The sequence below is a fragment of the Oncorhynchus mykiss genome, chromosome 25 (genome assembly GCF_013265735.2).
Source record: "Oncorhynchus mykiss isolate Arlee chromosome 25, USDA_OmykA_1.1, whole genome shotgun sequence".
NCBI lineage: Eukaryota > Metazoa > Chordata > Actinopteri > Salmoniformes > Salmonidae > Oncorhynchus > Oncorhynchus mykiss.
Genome location: NC_048589.1, coordinates 25997361 through 26025224, shown reverse-complemented (window position 1 = coordinate 26025224; position 27864 = coordinate 25997361). Strand labels below are relative to the sequence as shown.

Genomic DNA, 27864 nt, shown 5'->3' with positions numbered 1-27864 from the left:
CCAGGATGGATGTGACTAGTGTTGTAATGTAGTCCTACTACATGTATGTTCATTCAGACCCCAGGACCAGGATGGATGTGACTAGTGTTGTAATGTAGTCCTACTACATGTATGTAGATTCAGACCCCAGGACCAGGATGGATGTGACTAGTGTTGTAATGTAGTCCTACTACATGTATGTTCATTCAGACCCCAGGACCAGGATGGATGTGACTAGTGTTGTAATGTAGTCATACTTCATGTATGTTAATTCAGACCCCAGGACCAGGATGGATGTGACTAGTGTTGTAATGTAGTCCTACTACATGTATGTTATTTCAGACCCCAGGACAAGGATTGATGTGACTAGTGGTGTAATGTAGTCCTACTACATGTATGTTCATCCAGACCCCAGGTCCAGGATGGATGTGACTAGTGTTGTAATGTAGTCCTACTACATGTATGTTCATTCAGACCCCAGGACCAGGATGGATGTGACTAGTGTTGTAATGTAGTCCTACTACATGTATGTTCATTCAGACCCCAGTACCAGGATGGATGTGACTAGTGTTGTAATGTAGTCATACTACATGTATGTTAATTCAGACCCCAGGACCAGGATGGATGTGACTAGTGTTGTAATGTAGTCCTACTACATGTATGTTCATTCAGACCCCAGGACCAGGATGGATGTGACTAGGCTGTAATGTGGTCCTACTACATGTATGTTCATTCAGACCCCAGGACCAGGATGGATGTGACTAGGTTGTAATGTAGTCCTACTACATGTATGTTCATTCAGACCCCAGGACCAGGATGGATGTGACTAGTGTTGTAATGCAGTCAGACTACATGTATGTTCATTTAGACCCCAGGACCGGGATGGATGTGACTAGTGTTGTAATGTAGTCATACTACATGTATGTTCATTCAGACCCCAGGATCAGGATGGATGTCACTAGTGTTGTAATGTAGTCCTACTACATGTATGTTCATTCAGACCCCAGTACCAGGATGGATGTGACTAGTGTTGTAATGTAGTCATACTACATGTATGTTAATTCAGACCCCAGGACCAGGATGGATGTGACTAGTGTTGTAATGTAGTCCTACTACATGTATGTTCATTCAGACCCCAGGACCAGGATGGATGTGACTAGGCTGTAATGTGGTCCTACTACATGTATGTTCATTCAGACCCCAGGACCAGGATGGATGTGACTAGGTTGTAATGTAGTCCTACTACATGTATGTTCATTCAGACCCCAGGAGCAGGATGGATGTGACTAGTGTTGTAATGCAGTCAGACTACATGTATGTTCATTTAGACCCCAGGACCGGGATGGATGTGACTAGTGTTGTAATGTAGTCATACTACATGTATGTTCATTCAGACCCCAGGATCAGGATGGATGTCACTAGTGTTGTAATGTAGTCCTACTACATGTATGTTCATTCAGTCCCCAGGACCAGGATGGATGTGACTAGTGTTGTAATGTAGTCCTACTACATGTATGTTCATCCGACCCCAGGACCAGGATGGATGTGACTAGTGTTGTAATGTAGTCCTACTTCATGTATGTTCATTCAGACCCCAGGACCAGGATGGATGTGACTAGTGTTGTAATGTAGTCCTACTACATGTATGTTCATTTAGACCCCAGGACCAGGATGGATGTCACTAGTGTTGTAATGTAGTCCTACTACATGTATGTTCATTCAGACCCCAGGATCAGGATGGATGTCACTAGTGTTGTAATGTAGTCATACTACATGTATGTTCATTCAGACCCCAGGACCAGGCTGGATGTGACTAGTGTTGTAATATAGTCATACTTCATGTATGTTCATTCAGACCCCAGGACCAGGATGGATGTGACTAGTGTTGTAAATTAGTCCTACTACATGTATGTTCATTCAGACCCCGGGACCAGGATGGATGTGACTAGTGTTGTAATGTAGTCCTAATACATGTATGTTCATTCAGACCCCAGGACCAGGATGGATGTGACTAGTGTTGTAATGTAGTTCTACTACATGTATGTTCATTCAGACTGCAGGACCAGGATGGATGTGACTAGTGTTGTAATGTAGTCCTACTACATGTATGTTCATTCAGACTGCAGGACCAGGATGGATGTGACTAGTGTTGTAATGTAGTCCTACTACATGTATGTTCATTCAGACCCCAGGACCAGGATGGATGTGACTAGTGTTGTAATGTAGTCCTACTACATGTATGTTCATTCAGACCCCAGGATCAGGATGGATGTCACTAGTGTTGTAATGTAGTCATACTACATGTATGTTCATTCAGACCCCAGGACCAGGCTGGATGTGACTAGTGTTGTAATATAGTCCTACTTCATGTATGTTCATTCAGACCCCAGGACCAGGATGGATGTGACTAGTGTTGTAAATTAGTCCTACTACATGTATGTTCATTCAGACCCCAGGACCAGGATGGATGTGACTAGTGTTGTAATGTAGTCCTAATACATGTATGTTCATTCAGACCCCAGGACCAGGATGGATGTGACTAGTGTTGTAATGTAGTTCTACTACATGTATGTTCATTCAGACCCCAGGACCAGGATGGATGTGACTAGTGTTGTAATGTAGTCCTACTACATGTATGTTCATTCAGACTGCAGGACCAGTATGGATGTGACTAGTGTTGTAATGTAGTCCTACTACATGTATGTTCATTCAGACCCCAGGAGCAGGATGGATGTGACTAGTGTTGTAATGTAGTCCTACTACATGTATGGTCATTCAGACCCCAGGATCAGGATGGATGTCACTAGTGTTGTAATGTAGTCATACTACATGTATGTTCATTCAGACCCAGGACCAGGATGGATGTGACTAGTGTTGTAATGTAGTCATACTTCATGTATGTTCATTGAGACCCCAGGACCAGGATGGATGTGACTAGTGTTGTAATGTAGTCCTACTACATGTATGTTCATTCAGACCCCAGGACCAGGATGGATGTGACTAGTGTTGTAATGTAGTCCTACTACATGTATGTTCATCCGACCCCAGGACCAGGATGGATGTGACTAGTGTTGTAATGTAGTCCTACTACATGTATGTTCATTCAGACCCCAGGACCAGGATGGATGTGACTAGTGTTGTAATGTAGTCCTACTACATGTATGTTCATTCAGACCCCAGGATCAGGATGGATGTCACTAGTGTTGTAATGTAGTCATACTACATGTATGTTCATTCAGACCCCAGGACCAGGCTGGATGTGACTAGTGTTGTAATATAGTCCTACTTCATGTATGTTCATTCAGACCCCAGGACCAGGATGGATGTGACTAGTGTTGTAAATTAGTCCTACTACATGTATGTTCATTCAGACCCCAGGACCAGGATGGATGTGACTAGTGTTGTAATGTAGTCCTAATACATGTATGTTCATTCAGACCCCAGGACCAGGATGGATGTGACTAGTGTTGTAATATAGTCCTACTTCATGTATGTTCATTCAGACCCCAGGACCAGGATGGATGTGACTAGTGTTGTAAATTAGTCCTACTACATGTATGTTCATTCAGACCCCAGGACCAGGATGGATGTGACTAGTGTTGTAATGTAGTCCTAATACATGTATGTTCATTCAGACCCCAGGACCAGGCTGGATGTCACTAGTGTTGTAATGTAGTCCTACTACATGTATGTTCATTCAGACACCAGGACCACGATGGATGTGACTAGTGTTGTAATGTAGTCCTACTACATGTATGTAGATTCAGACCCCAGGACCAGGATGGATGTGACTAGTGTTGTAATGTAGTCCTACTACATGTATGTTCATTCAGACCCCAGGACCAGGATGGATGTGACTAGTGTTGTAATGTAGTCCTACTACATGTATGTTCATTCAGACTGCAGGACCAGGATGGATGTGACTATTGTTGTAATGTAGTCCTACTACATGTATGTAAATTCAGACACCAGGACCAGGATGGATGTGACTAGTGTTGTAATGTAGTCCTACTACATGTATGTTCATTCAGACCCCAGGACCAGGATGGATGTGACTAGTGTTGTAATGTAGTCCTACTACATGTATGTAGATTCAGACCCCAGGACCAGGATGGATGTGACTAGTGTTGTAATGTAGTCCTACTACATGTATGTTCATTCAGACCCCAGGACCAGGATGGATGTGACTAGTGTTGTAATGTAGTCATACTTCATGTATGTTAATTCAGACCCCAGGACCAGGATGGATGTGACTAGTGTTGTAATGTAGTCCTACTACATGTATGTTATTTCAGACCCCAGGACAAGGATTGATGTGACTAGTGGTGTAATGTAGTCCTACTACATGTATGTTCATCCAGACCCCAGGACCAGGATGGATGTGACTAGTGTTGTAATGTAGTCCTACTACATGTATGTTCATTCAGACCCCAGGACCAGGATGGATGTGACTAGTGTTGTAATGTAGTCCTACTACATGTATGTTCATTCAGACCCCAGTACCAGGATGGATGTGACTAGTGTTGTAATGTAGTCATACTACATGTATGTTAATTCAGACCCCAGGACCAGGATGGATGTGACTAGTGTTGTAATGTAGTCCTACTACATGTATGTTCATTCAGAAACCCAGGATCAGGATGGATGTGACTAGTGTTGTAATGTATTCATGCTTCAGGTATGTTCATTCAGACCCCAGGACCAGGATGGATGTGACTAGTGTTGTAATGTAGTCCTACTACATGTATGTTCATTCAGACCCCAGGACCAGGATGGATGTGACTAGGCTGTAATGTGGTCCTACTACATGTATGTTCATTCAGACCCCAGGACCAGGATGGATGTGACTAGGTTGTAATGTAGTCCTACTACATGTATGTTCATTCAGACCCCAGGACCAGGATGGATGTGACTAGTGTTGTAATGCAGTCAGACTACATGTATGTTCATTTAGACCCCAGGACCGGGATGGATGTGACTAGTGTTGTAATGTAGTCATACTACATGTATGTTAATTCAGACCCCAGGATCAGGATGGATGTCACTAGTGTTGTAATGTAGTCCTACTACATGTATGTTCATTCAGTCCCCAGGACCAGGATGGATGTGACTAGTGTTGTAATGTAGTCCTACTACATGTATGTTCATTCAGACCCCAGGACCAGGATGGATGTGACTAGTGTTGTAATGTAGTCCTACTTCATGTATGTTCATTCAGACCCCAGGACCAGGATGGATGTGACTAGTGTTGTAATGTAGTCCTACTACATGTATGTTCATTTAGACCCCAGGACCAGGATGGATGTCACTAGTGTTGTAATGTAGTCCTACTACATGTATGTTCATTCAGACCCCAGGATCAGGATGGATGTCACTAGTGTTGTAATGTAGTCATACTACATGTATGTTCATTCAGACCCCAGGACCAGGCTGGATGTGACTAGTGTTGTAATATAGTCATACTTCATGTATGTTCATTCAGACCCCAGGACCAGGATGGATGTGACTAGTGTTGTAAATTAGTCCTACTACATGTATGTTCATTCAGACCCCGCGACCAGGATGGATGTGACTAGTGTTGTAATGTAGTCCTAATACATGTATGTTCATTCAGACCCCAGGACCAGGATGGATGTGACTAGTGTTGTAATGTAGTTCTACTACATGTATGTTCATTCAGACTGCAGGACCAGGATGGATGTGACTAGTGTTGTAATGTAGTCCTACTACATGTATGTTCATTCAGACTGCAGGACCAGGATGGATGTGACTAGTGTTGTAGTGTAGTCCTACTACATGTATGTTCATTCAGACCCCAGGACCAGGATGGATGTGACTAGTGTTGTAATGTAGTCCTACTACATGTATGTTCATTCAGACCCCAGGATCAGGATGGATGTCACTAGTGTTGTAATGTAGTCATACTACATGTATGTTCATTCAGACCCCAGGACCAGGCTGGATGTGACTAGTGTTGTAATATAGTCCTACTTCATGTATGTTCATTCAGACCCCAGGACCAGGATGGATGTGACTAGTGTTGTAAATTAGTCCTACTACATGTATGTTCATTCAGACCCCAGGACCAGGATGGATGTGACTAGTGTTGTAATGTAGTCCTAATACATGTATGTTCATTCAGACCCCAGGACCAGGATGGATGTGACTAGTGTTGTAATGTAGTTCTACTACATGTATGTTCATTCAGACCCCAATACCAGGATGGATGTGACTAGTGTTGTAATGTAGTCCTACTACATGTATGTTCATTCAGACTGCAGGACCAGGATGGATGTGACTAGTGTTGTAATGTAGTCCTACTACATGTATGTTCATTCAGACCCCAGGAGCAGGATGGATGTGACTAGTGTTGTAATGTAGTCCTACTACATGTATGGTCATTCAGACCCCAGGATCAGGATGGATGTCACTAGTGTTGTAATGTAGTCATACTACATGTATGTTCATTCAGACCCAGGACCAGGATGGATGTGACTAGTGTTGTAATGTAGTCATACTTCATGTATGTTCATTGAGACCCCAGGACCAGGATGGATGTGACTAGTGTTGTAATGTAGTCCTACTACATGTATGTTCATTCAGACCCCAGGACCAGGATGGATGTGACTAGTGTTGTAATGTAGTCCTACTACATGTATGTTCATCCGACCCCAGGACCAGGATGGATGTGACTAGTGTTGTAATGTAGTCCTACTACATGTATGTTCATTCAGACCCCAGGACCAGGATGGATGTGACTAGTGTTGTAATGTAGTCCTACTACATGTATGTTCATTCAGACCCCAGGATCAGGATGGATGTCACTAGTGTTGTAATGTAGTCATACTACATGTATGTTCATTCAGACCCCAGGACCAGGCTGGATGTGACTAGTGTTGTAATATAGTCCTACTTCATGTATGTTCATTCAGACCCCAGGACCAGGATGGATGTGACTAGTGTTGTAAATTAGTCCTACTACATGTATGTTCATTCAGACCCCAGGACCAGGATGGATGTGACTAGTGTTGTAATGTAGTCCTAATACATGTATGTTCATTCAGACCCCAGGACCAGGATGGATGTGACTAGTGTTGTAATATAGTCCTACTTCATGTATGTTCATTCAGACCCCAGGACCAGGATGGATGTGACTAGTGTTGTAAATTAGTCCTACTACATGTATGTTCATTCAGACCCCAGGACCAGGATGGATGTGACTAGTGTTGTAATGTAGTCCTAATACATGTATGTTCATTCAGACCCCAGGACCAGGCTGGATGTGACTAGTGTTGTAATATAGTCCTACTTCATGTATGTTCATTCAGACCCCAGGACCAGGATGGATGTGACTAGTGTTGTAAATTAGTCCTACTACATGTATGTTCATTCAGACCCCAGGACCAGGATGGATGTGACTAGTGTTGTAATGTAGTCCTAATACATGTATGTTCATTCAGACCCCAGGACCAGGATGGATGTGACTAGTGTTGTAATGTAGTCATACTACATGTATGTTCATTCAGACCCAGGACCAGGATGGATGTGACTAGTGTTGTAATGTAGTCATACTTCATGTATGTTCATTGAGACCCCAGGACCAGGATGGATGTGACTAGTGTTGTAATGTAGTCCTACTACATGTATGTTCATTCAGACCCCAGGACCAGGATGGATGTGACTAGTGTTGTAATGTAGTCCTACTACATGTATGTTCATCCGACCCCAGGACCAGGATGGATGTGACTAGTGTTGTAATGTAGTCCTACTACATGTATGTTCATTCAGACCCCAGGACCAGGATCGATGTGACTTGTGTTGTAATGTAGTACTACTATTTGTATGTTCATTCAGACCCCAGGACCAGGATGGATGTGACTAGTGTTGTAATGTAGTCCTACTACATGTATGTTCATTCAGACCCCAGGACCAGGATGGATGTGAATAGTGTTGTAATGTAGTCCTACTACATGTATGTTCATTCAGACCCCAGGACCAGGATGGATGTGACTAGTGTTGTAATGTAGTCCTACTACATGTATGTTCATTCAGACCCCAGGACCAGGATGGATGTGACTAGGTTGTAATGTAGTCCTACTACATGTATGTAAATTCAGACCCCAGGACCAGGATGGATGTGACTAGTGTTGTAATGTAGTCCTACTACATGTATGTTCATTCAGACCCCAGGACCAGGATGGATGTGACTAGTGTTGTAATATAGTCCTACTTCATGTATGTTCATTCAGACCCCAGGACCAGGATGGATGTGACTAGTGTTGTAAATTAGTCATACTACATGTATGTTCATTCAGACCCCAGGACCAGGATGGATGTGACTAGTGTTGTAATGTAGTCCTAATACATGTATGTTCATTCAGACCCCAGGACCAGGCTGGATGTGACTAGTGTTGTAATATAGTCCTACTTCATGTATGTTCATTCAGACCCCAGGACCAGGATGGATGTGACTAGTGTTGTAAATTAGTCCTACTACATGTATGTTCATTCAGACCCCAGGACCAGGATGGATGTGACTAGTGTTGTAATGTAGTCCTAATACATGTATGTTCATTCAGACCCCAGGACCAGGATGGATGTGACTAGTGTTGTAATGTAGTCATACTACATGTATGTTCATTCAGACCCAGGACCAGGATGGATGTGACTAGTGTTGTAATGTAGTCATACTTCATGTATGTTCATTGAGACCCCAGGACCAGGATGGATGTGACTAGTGTTGTAATGTAGTCCTACTACATGTATGTTCATTCATACCCCAGGACCAGGATGGATGTGACTAGTGTTGTAATGTAGTCCTACTACATGTATGTTCATCCGACCCCAGGACCAGGATGGATGTGACTAGTGTTGTAATGTAGTCCTACTACATGTATGTTCATTCAGACCCCAGGACCAGGATCGATGTGACTAGTGTTGTAATGTAGTACTACTATTTGTATGTTCATTCAGACCCCAGGACCAGGATGGATGTGACTAGTGTTGTAATGTAGTCCTACTACATGTATGTTCATTCAGACCCCAGGACCAGGATGGATGTGAATAGTGTTGTAATGTAGTCCTACTACATGTATGTTCATTCAGACCCCAGGACCAGGATGGATGTGACTAGTGTTGTAATGTAGTCCTACTACATGTATGTTCATTCAGACCCCAGGACCAGGATGGATGTGACTAGGTTGTAATGTAGTCCTACTACATGTATGTAAATTCAGACCCCAGGACCAGGATGGATGTGACTAGTGTTGTAATGTAGTCCTACTACATGTATGTTCATTCAGACTGCAGGACCAGGATGGATGTGACTAGTGTTGTAATGTAGTCCTACTACATGTATGTTCATTCAGACCCCAGGACCAGGATGGATGTGACTAGTGTTGTAATGTAGTCATACTACATGTATGTTAATTCAGACCCCAGGACCAGGATGGATGTGACTAGTGTTGTAATGTAGTCCTACTACATGTATGTTCATTCAGACCCCAGGATCAGGATGGATGTGACTAGTGTTGTAATGTAGTCCTACTACATGTATGTTCATTCAGACCCCAGGACCAGGATGGATGTGACTAGTGTTGTAATGTAGTCATGCTTCAGGTATGTTCATTCAGACCCCAGGACCAGGATGGATGTAACTAGTGTTGTAATGTAGTCCTACTACATGTATGTTCATTCAGACCCCAGGACCAGGATGGATGTGACTAGGCTGTAATGTGGTCCTACTACATGTATGTTCATTCAGACCCCAGGACCAGGATGGATGTGACTAGTGTTGTAATGTAGTCCTACTACATGTATGTTCATTCAGACCCCAGGACCAGGATGGATGTGACTAGTGTTGTAATGTAGTCATACTACATGTATGTTAATTCAGACCCCAGGACCAGGATGGATGTGACTAGTGTTGTAATGTAGTCCTACTACATGTATGTTCATTCAGACCCCAGGATCAGGATGGATGTGACTAGTGTTGTAATGTAGTCCTACTACATGTATGTTCATTCAGACCCCAGGACCAGGATGGATGTGACTAGTGTTGTAATGTAGTCATGCTTCAGGTATGTTCATTCAGACCCCAGGACCAGGATGGATGTAACTAGTGTTGTAATGTAGTCCTACTACATGTATGTTCATTCAGACCCCAGGACCAGGATGGATGTGACTAGGCTGTAATGTGGTCCTACTACATGTATGTTCATTCAGACCCCAGGACCAGGATGGATGTGACTAGTGTTGTAATGTAGTCCTACTACATGTATGTTCATTCAGACCCCAGGACCAGGATGGATGTGACTAGTGTTGTAATGTAGTCATACTACATGTATGTTAATTCAGACCCCAGGACCAGGATGGATGTGACTAGTGTTGTAATGTAGTCCTACTACATGTATGTTCATTCAGACCCCAGGATCAGGATGGATGTGACTAGTGTTGTAATGTAGTCCTACTACATGTATGTTCATTCAGACCCCAGGACCAGGATGGATGTGACTAGTGTTGTAATGTAGTCATGCTTCAGGTATGTTCATTCAGACCCCAGGACCAGGATGGATGTAACTAGTGTTGTAATGTAGTCCTACTACATGTATGTTCATTCAGACCCCAGGACCAGGATGGATGTGACTAGGCTGTAATGTGGTCCTACTACATGTATGTTCATTCAGACCCCAGGACCAGGATGGATGTAACTAGTGTTGTAATGTAGTCCTACTACATGTATGTTCATTCAGACCCCAGGACCAGGATGGATGTGACTAGGCTGTAATGTGGTCCTACTACATGTATGTTCATTCAGACCCCAGGACCAGGATGGATGTGACTAGTGTTGTAATGCAGTCAGACTACATGTATGTTCATTTAGACCCCAGGACCAGGATGGATGTGACTAGTGTTGTAATGTAGTCCTACTTCATGTATGTTCATTCAGACCCCAGGACCAGGATGGATGTGACTAGTGTTGTAAAGTAGTCCTACTACATGTATGTTCATTCAGACCCCAGGATCAGGATGGATGTGACTAGTGTTGTAATGTAGTCCTACTACATGTATGTTCATTCAGACCCCAGGACCAGGATGGATGTGACTAGTGTTGTAATGTAGTCCTACTACATGTATGTTCATTTAGACCCCAGGACCAGGATGGATGTCACTAGTGTTGTAATGTAGTCCTACTACATGTATGTTCATTCAGACCCCAGGATCAGGATGGATGTCACTAGTGTTGTAATGTAGTCATACTACATGTATGTTCATTCAGACCCCAGGACCAGGCTGGATGTGACTAGTGTTGTAATGTAGTCCTACTACATGTATGTTAATTCAGACCCCAGGACCAGGATGGATGTGACTAGTGTTGTAATGTAGTCCTACTACATGTATGTTCATTCAGACTGCAGGACCAGGATGGATGTGACTAGTGTTGTAATGTAGTCCTACTACATGTATGTTCATTCAGACCCCAGGACCAGGATGGATGTGACTAGTGTTGTAATGTAGTCCTACTACATGTATGTTCATTCAGACCCCAGGATCAGGATGGATGTCACTAGTGTTGTAATGTAGTCATACTACATGTATGTTCATTCAGACCCCAGGACCAGGATGGATGTGACTAGTGTTGTAATGTAGTTCTACTACATGTATGTTCATTCAGACTGCAGGACCAGGATGAATGTGACTAGTGTTGTAATGTAGTCCTACTACATGTATGTTCATTCAGACTGCAGGACCAGGATGGATGTGACTAGTGTTGTAATGTAGTCCTACTACATGTATGTTCATTCAGACCCCAGGAGCAGGATGGATGTGACTAGTGTTGTAATGTAGTCCTACTACATGTATGTTCATTCAGACCCCAGGATCAGGATGGATGTCACTAGTGTTGTAATGTAGTCATACTTCATGTATGTTCATTCAGACCCCAGGACCAGGATGGATGTGACTAGTGTTGTAATATAGTCCTACTTCATGTATGTTCATTCAGACCCCAGGACCAGGATGGATGTGACTAGTGTTGTAAATTAGTCCTACTACATGTATGTTCATTCAGACCCCAGGACCAGGATGGATGTGACTAGTGTTGTAATGTAGTCCTAATACATGTATGTTCATTCAGACCCCAGGACCAGGATGGATGTGACTAGTGTTGTAATGTAGTCATACTACATGTATGTTCATTCAGACCCAGGACCAGGATGGATGTGACTAGTGTTGTAATGTAGTCATACTTCATGTATGTTCATTGAGACCCCAGGACCAGGATGGATGTGACTAGTGTTGTAATGTAGTCCTACTACATGTATGTTCATTCAGACCCCAGGACCAGGATGGATGTGACTAGTGTTGTAATGTAGTCCTACTACATGTATGTTCATCCGACCCCAGGACCAGGATGGATGTGACTAGTGTTGTAATGTAGTCCTACTACATGTATGTTCATTCAGACCCCAGGACCAGGATCGATGTGACTAGTGTTGTAATGTAGTACTACTATTTGTATGTTCATTCAGACCCCAGGACCAGGATGGATGTGACTAGTGTTGTAATGTAGTCCTACTACATGTATGTTCATTCAGACCCCAGGACCAGGATGGATGTGAATAGTGTTGTAATGTAGTCCTACTACATGTATGTTCATTCAGACCCCAGGACCAGGATGGATGTGACTAGTGTTGTAATGTAGTCCTACTACATGTATGTTCATTCAGACCCCAGGACCAGGATGGATGTGACTAGGTTGTAATGTAGTCCTACTACATGTATGTAAATTCAGACCCCAGGACCAGGATGGATGTGACTAGTGTTGTAATGTAGTCCTACTACATGTATGTTCATTCAGACCCCAGGACCAGGATGGATGTGACTAGTGTTGTAATGTAGTCCTACTACATGTATGTTCATTCAGACCCCAGGACCAGGATGGATGTGACTAGTGTTGTAATGTAGTCATACTACATGTATGTTAATTCAGACCCCAGGACCAGGATGGATGTGACTAGTGTTGTAATGTAGTCCTACTACATGTATGTTCATTCAGACCCCAGGATCAGGATGGATGTGACTAGTGTTGTAATGTAGTCCTACTACATGTATGTTCATTCAGACCCCAGGACCAGGATGGATGTGACTAGTGTTGTAATGTAGTCATGCTTCAGGTATGTTCATTCAGACCCCAGGACCAGGATGGATGTAACTAGTGTTGTAATGTAGTCCTACTACATGTATGTTCATTCAGACCCCAGGACCAGGATGGATGTGACTAGGCTGTAATGTGGTCCTACTACATGTATGTTAATTCAGACCCCAGGACCAGGATGGATGTGACTAGGGTTGTAATGTAGTCCTACTACATGTATGTTCATTCAGACCCCAGGACCAGGATGGATGTGACTAGTGTTGTAATGTAGTCATACTACATGTATGTTAATTCAGACCCCAGGACCAGGATGGATGTGACTAGTGTTGTAATGTAGTCCTACTACATGTATGTTCATTCAGACCCCAGGATCAGGATGGATGTGACTAGTGTTGTAATGTAGTCCTACTACATGTATGTTCATTCAGACCCCAGGACCAGGATGGATGTGACTAGTGTTGTAATGTAGTCATGCTTCAGGTATGTTCATTCAGACCCCAGGACCAGGATGGATGTAACTAGTGTTGTAATGTAGTCCTACTACATGTATGTTCATTCAGACCCCAGGACCAGGATGGATGTGACTAGGCTGTAATGTGGTCCTACTACATGTATGTTCATTCAGACCCCAGGACCAGGATGGATGTAACTAGTGTTGTAATGTAGTCCTACTACATGTATGTTCATTCAGACCCCAGGACCAGGATGGATGTGACTAGGCTGTAATGTGGTCCTACTACATGTATGTTCATTCAGACCCCAGGACCAGGATGGATGTGACTAGTGTTGTAATGCAGTCAGACTACATGTATGTTCATTTAGACCCCAGGACCAGGATGGATGTGACTAGTGTTGTAATGTAGTCCTACTTCATGTATGTTCATTCAGACCCCAGGACCAGGATGGATGTGACTAGTGTTGTAATGTAGTCCTACTACATGTATGTTCATTCAGACCCCAGGATCAGGATGGATGTGACTAGTGTTGTAATGTAGTCCTACTACATGTATGTTCATTCAGACCCCAGGACCAGGATGGATGTGACTAGTGTTGTAATGTAGTCCTACTACATGTATGTTCATTTAGACCCCAGGACCAGGATGGATGTCACTAGTGTTGTAATGTAGTCCTACTACATGTATGTTCATTCAGACCCCAGGATCAGGATGGATGTCACTAGTGTTGTAATGTAGTCATACTACATGTATGTTCATTCAGACCCCAGGACCAGGCTGGATGTGACTAGTGTTGTAATGTAGTCCTACTACATGTATGTTAATTCAGACCCCAGGACCAGGATGGATGTGACTAGTGTTGTAATGTAGTCCTACTACATGTATGTTCATTCAGACTGCAGGACCAGGATGGATGTGACTAGTGTTGTAATGTAGTCCTACTACATGTATGTTCATTCAGACCCCAGGACCAGGATGGATGTGACTAGTGTTGTAATGTAGTCCTACTACATGTATGTTCATTCAGACCCCAGGATCAGGATGGATGTCACTAGTGTTGTAATGTAGTCATACTACATGTATGTTCATTCAGACCCCAGGACCAGGATGGATGTGACTAGTGTTGTAATGTAGTTCTACTACATGTATGTTCATTCAGACTGCAGGACCAGGATGAATGTGACTAGTGTTGTAATGTAGTCCTACTACATGTATGTTCATTCAGACTGCAGGACCAGGATGGATGTGACTAGTGTTGTAATGTAGTCCTACTACATGTATGTTCATTCAGACCCCAGGAGCAGGATGGATGTGACTAGTGTTGTAATGTAGTCCTACTACATGTATGTTCATTCAGACCCCAGGATCAGGATGGATGTCACTAGTGTTGTAATGTAGTCATACTTCATGTATGTTCATTCAGACCCCAGGACCAGGATGGATGTGACTAGTGTTGTAATGTAGTCCTACTACATGTATGTTCATTCAGATCCCAGGACCAGGATGGATGTGACTAGTGTTGTAATGTAGTCCTACTACATGTATGTTCATCCGACCCCAGGACCAGGATGGATGTGACTAGTGTTGTAATGTAGTCCTACTACATGTATGTTCATTCAGACCCCAGGACCAGGATCGATGTGACTAGTGTTGTAATGTAGTACTACTATTTGCATGTTCATTCAGACCCCAGGACCAGGATGGATGTGACTAGTGTTGTAATGTAGTCCTACTACATGTATGTTCATTCAGACCCCAGGACCAGGATGGATGTGACTAGTGTTGTAATGTAGTCCTACTACATGTATGTTCATTCAGACCCCAGGACCAGGATGGATGTGACTAGTGTTGTAATGTAGTCCTACTACATGTATGTTCATTCAGACCCCAGGACCAGGATGGATGTGACTAGGTTGTAATGTAGTCCTACTACATGTATGTAAATTCAGACCCCAGGACCAGGATGGATGTGACTAGTGTTGTAATGTAGTCCTACTACATGTATGTTCATTCAGACTGCAGGACCAGGATGGATGTGACTAGTGTTGTAATGTAGTCCTACTACATGTATGTTCATTCAGACCCCAGGACCAGGATGGATGTGACTAGTGTTGTAATGTAGTCCTACTACATGTATGTTCATTCAGACCCCAGGACCAGGATGGATGTGACTAGTGTTGTAATGTAGTCCTACTACATGTATGTTCATTCAGACCCCAGGACCAGGATGGATGTGACTAGTGTTGTAATGTAGTCCTACTACATGTATGTTCATTCAGACCCCAGGACCAGGATGGATGTGACTAGTGTTGTAATGTAGTTCTACTACATGTATGTTCATTCAGACTGCAGGACCAGGATGAATGTGACTAGTGTTGTAATGTAGTCCTACTACATGTATGTTCATTCAGACCCCAGGACCAGGATGGATGTGACTAGTGTTGTAATGTAGTCCTACTACATGTATGTTCATTCAGACCCCAGGAGCAGGATGGATGTGACTAGTGTTGTAATGTAGTCCTACTACATGTATGTTCATTCAGACCCCAGGATCAGGATGGATGTGACTAGTGTTGTAATGTAGTCCTAATACATGTATGTTCATTCAGACTGCAGGACCAGGATGAATGTGACTAGTGTTGTAATGTAGTCCTACTACATGTATGTTCATTCAGACTGCAGGACCAGGATGGATGTGACTAGTGTTGTAATGTAGTCCTACTACATGTATGTTCATTCAGACCCCAGGAGCAGGATGGATGTGACTAGTGTTGTAATGTAGTCCTACTACATGTATGTTCATTCAGACCCCAGGATCAGGATGGATGTCACTAGTGTTGTAATGTAGTCATACTTCATGTATGTTCATTCAGACCCCAGGACCAGGATGGATGTGACTAGTGTTGTAATGTAGTCCTACTACATGTATGTTCATTCAGATCCCAGGACCAGGATGGATGTGACTAGTGTTATAATGTAGTCCTACTACATGTATGTTCATCCGACCCCAGGACCAGGATGGATGTGACTAGTGTTGTAATGTAGTCCTACTACATGTATGTTCATTCAGACCCCAGGACCAGGATCGATGTGACTAGTGTTGTAATGTAGTACTACTATTTGCATGTTCATTCAGACCCCAGGACCAGGATGGATGTGACTAGTGTTGTAATGTAGTCCTACTACATGTATGTTCATTCAGACCCCAGGACCAGGATGGATGTGACTAGTGTTGTAATGTAGTCCTACTACATGTATGTTCATTCAGACCCCAGGACCAGGATGGATGTGACTAGTGTTGTAATGTAGTCCTACTACATGTATGTTCATTCAGACCCCAGGACCAGGATGGATGTGACTAGGTTGTAATGTAGTCCTACTACATGTATGTAAATTCAGACCCCAGGACCAGGATGGATGTGACTAGTGTTGTAATGTAGTCCTACTACATGTATGTTCATTCAGACTGCAGGACCAGGATGGATGTGACTAGTGTTGTAATGTAGTCCTACTACATGTATGTTCATTCAGACCCCAGGACCAGGATGGATGTGACTAGTGTTGTAATGTAGTCCTACTACATGTATGTTCATTCAGACCCCAGGACCAGGATGGATGTGACTAGTGTTGTAATGTAGTCCTACTACATGTATGTTCATTCAGACCCCAGGACCAGGATGGATGTGACTAGTGTTGTAATGTAGTCCTACTACATGTATGTTCATTCAGACCCCAGGACCAGGATGGATGTGACTAGTGTTGTAATGTAGTTCTACTACATGTATGTTCATTCAGACTGCAGGACCAGGATGAATGTGACTAGTGTTGTAATGTAGTCCTACTACATGTATGTTCATTCAGACCCCAGGACCAGGATGGATGTGACTAGTGTTGTAATGTAGTCCTACTACATGTATGTTCATTCAGACCCCAGGAGCAGGATGGATGTGACTAGTGTTGTAATGTAGTCCTACTACATGTATGTTCATTCAGACCCCAGGATCAGGATGGATGTGACTAGTGTTGTAATGTAGTCCTAATACATGTATGTTCATTCAGACCCCAGGACCAGGCTGGATGTGACTAGTGTTGTAATATAGTCCTACTTCATGTATGTTCATTCAGACCCCAGGACCAGGATGGATGTGACTAGTGTTGTAAATTAGTCCTACTACATGTATGTTCATTCAGACCCCAGGACCAGGATGGATGTGACTAGTGTTGTAATGTAGTCCTAATACATGTATGTTCATTCAGACCCCAGGACCAGGATGGATGTGACTAGTGTTGTAATGTAGTCATACTACATGTATGTTCATTCAGACCCAGGACCAGGATGGATGTGACTAGTGTTGTAATGTAGTCATACTTCATGTATGTTCATTGAGACCCCAGGACCAGGATGGATGTGACTAGTGTTGTAATGTAGTCCTACTACATGTATGTTCATTCAGACCCCAGGACCAGGATGGATGTGACTAGTGTTGTAATGTAGTCCTACTACATGTATGTTCATCCGACCCCAGGACCAGGATGGATGTGACTAGTGTTGTAATGTAGTCCTACTACATGTATGTTCATTCAGACCCCAGGACCAGGATCGATGTGACTAGTGTTGTAATGTAGTACTACTATTTGTATGTTCATTCAGACCCCAGGACCAGGATGGATGTGACTAGTGTTGTAATGTAGTCCTACTACATGTATGTTCATTCAGACCCCAGGACCAGGATGGATGTGAATAGTGTTGTAATGTAGTCCTACTACATGTATGTTCATTCAGACCCCAGGACCAGGATGGATGTGACTAGTGTTGTAATGTAGTCCTACTACATGTATGTTCATTCAGACCCCAGGACCAGGATGGATGTGACTAGGTTGTAATGTAGTCCTACTACATGTATGTAAATTCAGACCCCAGGACCAGGATGGATGTGACTAGTGTTGTAATGTAGTCCTACTACATGTATGTTCATTCAGACCCCAGGACCAGGATGGATGTGACTAGTGTTGTAATATAGTCCTACTTCATGTATGTTCATTCAGACCCCAGGACCAGGATGGATGTGACTAGTGTTGTAAATTAGTCATACTACATGTATGTTCATTCAGACCCCAGGACCAGGATGGATGTGACTAGTGTTGTAATGTAGTCCTAATACATGTATGTTCATTCAGACCCCAGGACCAGGCTGGATGTGACTAGTGTTGTAATATAGTCCTACTTCATGTATGTTCATTCAGACCCCAGGACCAGGATGGATGTGACTAGTGTTGTAAATTAGTCCTACTACATGTATGTTCATTCAGACCCCAGGACCAGGATGGATGTGACTAGTGTTGTAATGTAGTCCTAATACATGTATGTTCATTCAGACCCCAGGACCAGGATGGATGTGACTAGTGTTGTAATGTAGTCATACTACATGTATGTTCATTCAGACCCAGGACCAGGATGGATGTGACTAGTGTTGTAATGTAGTCATACTTCATGTATGTTCATTGAGACCCCAGGACCAGGATGGATGTGACTAGTGTTGTAATGTAGTCCTACTACATGTATGTTCATTCAGACCCCAGGACCAGGATGGATGTGACTAGTGTTGTAATGTAGTCCTACTACATGTATGTTCATCCGACCCCAGGACCAGGATGGATGTGACTAGTGTTGTAATGTAGTCCTACTACATGTATGTTCATTCAGACCCCAGGACCAGGATCGATGTGACTAGTGTTGTAATGTAGTACTACTATTTGTATGTTCATTCAGACCCCAGGACCAGGATGGATGTGACTAGTGTTGTAATGTAGTCCTACTACATGTATGTTCATTCAGACCCCAGGACCAGGATGGATGTGAATAGTGTTGTAATGTAGTCCTACTACATGTATGTTCATTCAGACCCCAGGACCAGGATGGATGTGACTAGTGTTGTAATGTAGTCCTACTACATGTATGTTCATTCAGACCCCAGGACCAGGATGGATGTGACTAGGTTGTAATGTAGTCCTACTACATGTATGTAAATTCAGACCCCAGGACCAGGATGGATGTGACTAGTGTTGTAATGTAGTCCTACTACATGTATGTTCATTCAGACCCCAGGACCAGGATGGATGTGACTAGTGTTGTAATGTAGTCCTACTACATGTATGTTCATTCAGACCCCAGGACCAGGATGGATGTGACTAGTGTTGTAATGTAGTCATACTACATGTATGTTAATTCAGACCCCAGGACCAGGATGGATGTGACTAGTGTTGTAATGTAGTCCTACTACATGTATGTTCATTCAGACCCCAGGATCAGGATGGATGTGACTAGTGTTGTAATGTAGTCCTACTACATGTATGTTCATTCAGACCCCAGGACCAGGATGGATGTGACTAGTGTTGTAATGTAGTCATGCTTCAGGTATGTTCATTCAGACCCCAGGACCAGGATGGATGTAACTAGTGTTGTAATGTAGTCCTACTACATGTATGTTCATTCAGACCCCAGGACCAAGATGGATGTGACTAGGCTGTAATGTGGTCCTACTACATGTATGTTCATTCAGACCCCAGGACCAGGATGGATGTGACTAGTGTTGTAATGTAGTCCTACTACATGTATGTTCATTCAGACCCCAGGACCAGGATGGATGTGACTAGTGTTGTAATGTAGTCATACTACATGTATGTTAATTCAGACCCCAGGACCAGGATGGATGTGACTAGTGTTGTAATGTAGTCCTACTACATGTATGTTCATTCAGACCCCAGGATCAGGATGGATGTGACTAGTGTTGTAATGTAGTCCTACTACATGTATGTTCATTCAGACCCCAGGACCAGGATGGATGTGACTAGTGTTGTAATGTAGTCATGCTTCAGGTATGTTCATTCAGACCCCAGGACCAGGATGGATGTAACTAGTGTTGTAATGTAGTCCTACTACATGTATGTTCATTCAGACCCCAGGACCAGGATGGATGTGACTAGGCTGTAATGTGGTCCTACTACATGTATGTTCATTCAGACCCCAGGACCAGGATGGATGTAACTAGTGTTGTAATGTAGTCCTACTACATGTATGTTCATTCAGACCCCAGGACCAGGATGGATGTGACTAGGCTGTAATGTGGTCCTACTACATGTATGTTCATTCAGACCCCAGGACCAGGATGGATGTGACTAGTGTTGTAATGCAGTCAGACTACATGTATGTTCATTTAGACCCCAGGACCAGGATGGATGTGACTAGTGTTGTAATGTAGTCCTACTTCATGTATGTTCATTCAGACCCCAGGACCAGGATGGATGTGACTAGTGTTGTAATGTAGTCCTACTACATGTATGTTCATTCAGACCCCAGGATCAGGATGGATGTGACTAGTGTTGTAATGTAGTCCTACTACATGTATGTTCATTCAGACCCCAGGACCAGGATGGATGTGACTAGTGTTGTAATGTAGTCCTACTACATGTATGTTCATTTAGACCCCAGGACCAGGATGGATGTCACTAGTGTTGTAATGTAGTCCTACTACATGTATGTTCATTCAGACCCCAGGATCAGGATGGATGTCACTAGTGTTGTAATGTAGTCATACTACATGTATGTTCATTCAGACCCCAGGACCAGGCTGGATGTGACTAGTGTTGTAATGTAGTCCTACTACATGTATGTTAATTCAGACCCCAGGACCAGGATGGATGTGACTAGTGTTGTAATGTAGTCCTACTACATGTATGTTCATTCAGACTGCAGGACCAGGATGGATGTGACTAGTGTTGTAATGTAGTCCTACTACATGTATGTTCATTCAGACCCCAGGACCAGGATGGATGTGACTAGTGTTGTAATGTAGTCCTACTACATGTATGTTCATTCAGACCCCAGGATCAGGATGGATGTCACTAGTGTTGTAATGTAGTCATACTACATGTATGTTCATTCAGACCCCAGGACCAGGATGGATGTGACTAGTGTTGTAATGTAGTTCTACTACATGTATGTTCATTCAGACTGCAGGACCAGGATGAATGTGACTAGTGTTGTAATGTAGTCCTACTACATGTATGTTCATTCAGACTGCAGGACCAGGATGGATGTGACTAGTGTTGTAATGTAGTCCTACTACATGTATGTTCATTCAGACCCCAGGAGCAGGATGGATGTGACTAGTGTTGTAATGTAGTCCTACTACATGTATGTTCATTCAGACCCCAGGATCAGGATGGATGTCACTAGTGTTGTAATGTAGTCATACTTCATGTATGTTCATTCAGACCCCAGGACCAGGATGGATGTGACTAGTGTTGTAATGTAGTCCTACTACATGTATGTTCATTCAGATCCCAGGACCAGGATGGATGTGACTAGTGTTGTAATGTAGTCCTACTACATGTATGTTCATCCGACCCCAGGACCAGGATGGATGTGACTAGTGTTGTAATGTAGTCCTACTACATGTATGTTCATTCAGACCCCAGGACCAGGATCGATGTGACTAGTGTTGTAATGTAGTACTACTATTTGCATGTTCATTCAGACCCCAGGACCAGGATGGATGTGACTAGTGTTGTAATGTAGTCCTACTACATGTATGTTCATTCAGACCCCAGGACCAGGATGGATGTGACTAGTGTTGTAATGTAGTCCTACTACATGTATGTTCATTCAGACCCCAGGACCAGGATGGATGTGACTAGTGTTGTAATGTAGTCCTACTACATGTATGTTCATTCAGACCCCAGGACCAGGATGGATGTGACTAGGTTGTAATGTAGTCCTACTACATGTATGTAAATTCAGACCCCAGGACCAGGATGGATGTGACTAGTGTTGTAATGTAGTCCTACTACATGTATGTTCATTCAGACTGCAGGACCAGGATGGATGTGACTAGTGTTGTAATGTAGTCCTACTACATGTATGTTCATTCAGACCCCAGGACCAGGATGGATGTGACTAGTGTTGTAATGTAGTCCTACTACATGTATGTTCATTCAGACCCCAGGACCAGGATGGATGTGACTAGTGTTGTAATGTAGTCCTACTACATGTATGTTCATTCAGACCCCAGGACCAGGATGGATGTGACTAGTGTTGTAATGTAGTCCTACTACATGTATGTTCATTCAGACCCCAGGACCAGGATGGATGTGACTAGTGTTGTAATGTAGTTCTACTACATGTATGTTCATTCAGACTGCAGGACCAGGATGAATGTGACTAGTGTTGTAATGTAGTCCTACTACATGTATGTTCATTCAGACCCCAGGACCAGGATGGATGTGACTAGTGTTGTAATGTAGTCCTACTACATGTATGTTCATTCAGACCCCAGGAGCAGGATGGATTTGACTAGTGTTGTAATGTAGTCATACTTCATGTATGTTCATTCAGACCCCAGGACCAGGATGGATGTGACTAGTGTTGTAATGTAGTCCTACTACATGTATGTTCATTCAGACCCCAGGATCAGGATGGATGTCACTAGTGTTGTAATGTAGTCATACTTCATGTATGTTCATTCAGACCCCAGGACCAGGATGGATGTGACTAGTGTTGTAATGTAGTCCTACTACATGTATGTTCATTCAGACCCCAGGACCAGGATGGATGTGACTAGTGTTGTAATGTAGTCCTACTACATGTATGTTCATCCGACCCCAGGACCAGGATGGATGTGACTAGTGTTGTAATGTAGTCCTACTACATGTATGTTCATTCAGACCCCAGGACCAGGATGGATGTGACTAGTGTTGTAATGTAGTCCTACTACATGTATGTTCATTCAGACCCCAGGACCAGGATGGATGTGACTAGGTTGTAATGTAGTCCTACTACATGTATGTAAATTCAGACCCCAGGACCAGGATGGATGTGACTAGTGTTGTAATGTAGTCCTACTACATGTATGTTCATTCAGACTGCAGGACCAGGATGGATGTGACTAGTGTTGTAATGTAGTCCTACTACATGTATGTTCATTCAGACCCCAGGACCAGGATGGATGTGACTAGTGTTGTAATGTAGTCCTACTACATGTATGTTCATTCAGACCCCAGGACCAGGATGGATGTGACTAGTGTTGTAATGTAGTCCTACTACATGTATGTTCATTCAGACCCCAGGACCAGGATGGATGTGACTAGTGTTGTAATGTAGTCCTACTACATGTATGTTCATTCAGACCCCAGGACCAGGATGGATGTGACTAGTGTTGTGATGTAGTCCTACTAGAAGACATACCTTTTCCAGTAGCTATAGAACTGCTTGTTCAGGTAGGTGCAAAAGCTGTGGTCATGCCCAAACAAGGCCCTTCTCTCAATCCAGTGGACGATATGGTCTTCCACAGCTGAAACAAGAAAACACAAAGGTCGTAGGATAGTCAGATCTGTGGATTTACCCTGGTCTAACCTCAAGATAAGATGTTTCCAATTGAGAACAGTGCTTTTGAGTGTCTATCGGCCCATTCTAATAAAAAACACAAGCACACTGTATTAACGTATTATATTGTAGACTGCAACAATCAGCCAGTGTAATCTGGCAAGTCACACAACTAGCATTTGGAGGAGACGTGACATTTTTGTGCTAAATTAACTTTTAAGCTTTTCAGTGATATCAACTAGAATGGCAACTAGCATGGAAGGAAATGTGTATTGTTACGAGAAAGGCTTCAAATCAAATCAAATCAAATCAAATTGATTTATATAGCCCTTCGTTCATCAGCTGATATCTCAAAGTGCTGTACAGAAACCCAGCCTAAAACCCCAAATAGCAAGCAATGCAGGTGTAACTACCTAGAAAGGCCAAAACCTAGGAAGAAACCTAGAGAGCAACCAGGCTATGTGGGGTGGCCAGTCCTCTTCTGGCTGTGCCGGGTGGAGTTTATAACAGAACATGGCCAGGATGTTCAAATGTTCATAAATGACCAGCATGGTCGAATAATAATAAGGCAGAACAGTTGAAACTGGAGCAGCAGCACGGTCAGGTGGACTGGGGACAGCAAGGAGTCATCATGTCAGGTATTCCTGGGGCATGGTCCTAGGGCTCAGGTCCTCCGAGAGAGAGAAAGAAAGAGAGAATTAGAGAGAGCATATGTGGGATGGCCAGTCCTCTTCTGGCTGTGCCGGGTGGAGATTATAACAGAACATGGCCAAGATGTTCAAATGTTCATAAATGACCAGCATGGTCGAATAATAATAAGGCAGAACAGTTTAAACTGGAGCAGCAGCACGGTCAGGTGGACTGGGGACAGCAAGGAGTCATCATGTCAGGTATTCCTGGGGCATGGTCCTAGGGCTCAGGTCCTCCGAGAGAGAGAAAGAAAGAGAGAATTAGAGAGAGCATATGTGGGATGGCCAGTCCTCTTCTGGCTGTGCCGGGTGGAGATTATAACAGAACATGGCCAAGATGTTCAAATGTTCATAAATGACCAGCATGGTCGAATAATAATAAGGCAGAACAGTTGAAACTGGAGCAGCAGCACGGCCAGGTGGACTGGGGACAGCAAGGAGTCATCATGTCAGGTAGTCCTGGGGCATGGTCCTAGGGCTCAGGTCCTCCGAGAGAGAGAAAGAAAGAGAGAAGGAGAGAATTAGAGAATGCACACTTAGATTCACACAGGACACCGAATAGGACAGGAGAAGTACTCCAGATATAACAAACTGACCCTAGCCCCCCGACACATAAACTACTGCAGCATAAATACTGGAGGCTGAGACAGGAGGAGACACACCCTTGTAAATATTCAAGAGAACTGTAAAAGACTAGCTATCATAGCCAACTGACCATAGTATTTACACATCAAAATGAAATAAAATCATTGACATTAATAATGTAAATAGATACGTACCAATTGGCACCTCCAGGATAATGTCAGGCGTCTTTGTCATAACATTTGGTTCACAGTTGGTTTCATCTGCAGCAATCACAGTCATTTTGGCATTTGACCATATCATAGAGATAAAGAAACATGGGCACTTATTTGGTGACAACCTAAAGTGTATGTTTTATGCACTCACATGTTTTACCTTAGATTCTATTTTCTACAGATTGACCCTTCATGGCCCCAGTAGCCATTTCACACTTACCAGCATATTTTACCCAAGATGCCTTTCTTTACCACCACAGCAGTGATAACAAAAGCTCAGTTGCAAAAGCACCGAGACACAGCCTAGGACAGCAGGAAACAGTGAAACCATTAACTATATCTGACACTTACTGCGGAACCACTGCACAATGTCTATAAAGCCTGGTAGTTACTCCACTCTCCACTAGCTTCAGCAGTAGATGGGTTGGTGGAGCTTCATAAAGCATAAAGGGGACAGACAAGGGTTGGCATTATAGCCGCTGTGAGCCTGACCCCTGCCTGCACGGGCCGCAGCCATTGTCCTTGACTCCTGGCGCGCTTCGGCCATTATCCGCCCAACACCTGATTTCTCCATTAAATCTCAGGCTGACCAGGTCATTCAATTCCGGAGGCCTGCCTCTTCGTAGCCAGCCAAGCTCGACTAATGGGCCAGAGAGGGGGAGAGGGAAGGTGTGGGGTGGGGGGGTTGAAAGAGGAGAAGCGAAGGTCTGTGGCAGGCAGCCTCCACCCAGAGGTCCATAGTGGTGGTGGAGGGGCTGTGTGGTGTGGTCTCTCTCCTAACACCTACCGGGCTGTTGACATTGTCATGCGAGGCTGATCGCCTTTTTACACCACCTTTGATTAAAATTAATGGTCCGTCCCCACTGTCGGGGAGCTTATTTCCAATCCATTTATCAGGCCGGGTGGCGTGAGGCAGGGCTGCCTCCATGGCCCCCAAACTCTGACAGTTTTCGAACAGTACTCCACGCAGGCCTGGAGAAAGGTCAGCACCGCCGGCCCAAATAAATAATATCTTCTTAATGACGGGGGAATGACTTGTTTTCTTCATCACTCATCTGATGGGGTGAAATTTCACACCTGGACACTCACTACCTTGACATAGAGCCTCTGGACAAGACAATAGTGTTAGGGGGGAGGGCAACACTAACCTAGAAGACACGTTTGAAAAGCCTCTATTGTTGCTGGAGGGGAAATTACCAATTCACATGGTCAACCGCGTGATTATGGCTAAAAACTGACTAAGCTTATTAGCTATTAGAACATTGAAACCACATGTTACACAAGATGAATTCAGCAATGTGTTGGTGTTAAATAAGCATTTTTTTAAATTATTTTTTTATTGGATTAATGAGACTGTTCATGAGACTACAACTGACTACTTTTTAAGACCATAATGTCTTCCTACTGCAGATGACCATTTAAACAGCATCAATATTATAATAACAGATACATCTCCATGTTCCTCCTCTCTCATCCAGGAGGCAGGAGGTGAAGGTAATCAATCGTAAAATCTATCTGGTCAGAAAGTGACCATTTTGTAAAATGTTGTAAATGAAACAGGTTGAGTGGGGAAACCTGAGAGGATCAAACATTAGGCCTGTATATTTGAAGCTCTTATTTGATCAAATATTCATACTGGGTGAGTGCATGAATTAAACATACAGGGTATTAGATAACACAGCTCATGGTTGTAAGTAAATCAATGGGAGATACCACCCACTACATCAATCATGTCCACGTTCCCTTTTTAACTCTCCCCCTGAGAACAGAATCAATGCAAGGACAGATTACCTTAGCTAACTGTTGTGGTGTGTGAGAGACTGTGTGTGAGAGAGGTGTAGTTTTACCTAAGGACAGGTCTCTCTCCTTCAGCTTGTCACGTTGGAGCAGCCTCCTGGCCAATAGCACTATGGGTGAAAGGTTACGGAAACCCACCAACACTCAGCAACTTTCATTCACTTTTCAAAGGACAAACACTGATGTGCCTCTAGTCTAGATAAAAATCAAGCACATAGTGTTGTAGTCTTAAGCTCATTTTGAAGTATGACTCACAACATGAAACATTGTATTTATACAGCATTCACCGCTCTTGAATGATACATGAAACTGCATTCGAGGGTGAATTAAGCTTCCCTCCAAATCTATCAAATTCCACTGCAAAAATGACTTTTTTTACCTGTCTATTGGGTTGCTATAGAAATGGCAAGCCTTGCTTAAAGGGTTGCTGTGGCAACAATGTGAGTGTGTGCGGGAGTTAAGAATGCGCGTGTATGTTGTCTGTGTGGGGTACAGGAACGGAAGTTACCCATCACATAACAGATCAGACATTAATATTAGGTCTCTCCTGCTAAGCTCTGTGCTTGATATGCATATCATATGCTCCTGCCATCTCAATATTAGCCAGTAC

The 27864-nt window shown here is 43.4% G+C and overlaps 1 protein-coding gene across 1 annotated transcript in view; it reads right to left on the bottom strand.

Annotated features, from left to right (window-relative positions):
• LOC110504216 (CDAN1-interacting nuclease 1-like) overlaps window positions 1-25524 on the bottom strand; it is an 89664-nt gene extending 64140 nt beyond the window's left edge. Inside the window, exons 1-2 of the mRNA XM_036962269.1 lie at window positions 25440-25524; window positions 23834-23939 (exon numbers count right to left, since the gene is read on the bottom strand). Of these exons, the coding sequence (XP_036818164.1) occupies window positions 23834-23939; window positions 25440-25524 (191 nt within the window). The remainder of the gene's footprint in view (window positions 1-23833; window positions 23940-25439) is intronic.
• Between the last annotated feature and the right edge of the window lie 2340 nt (window positions 25525-27864).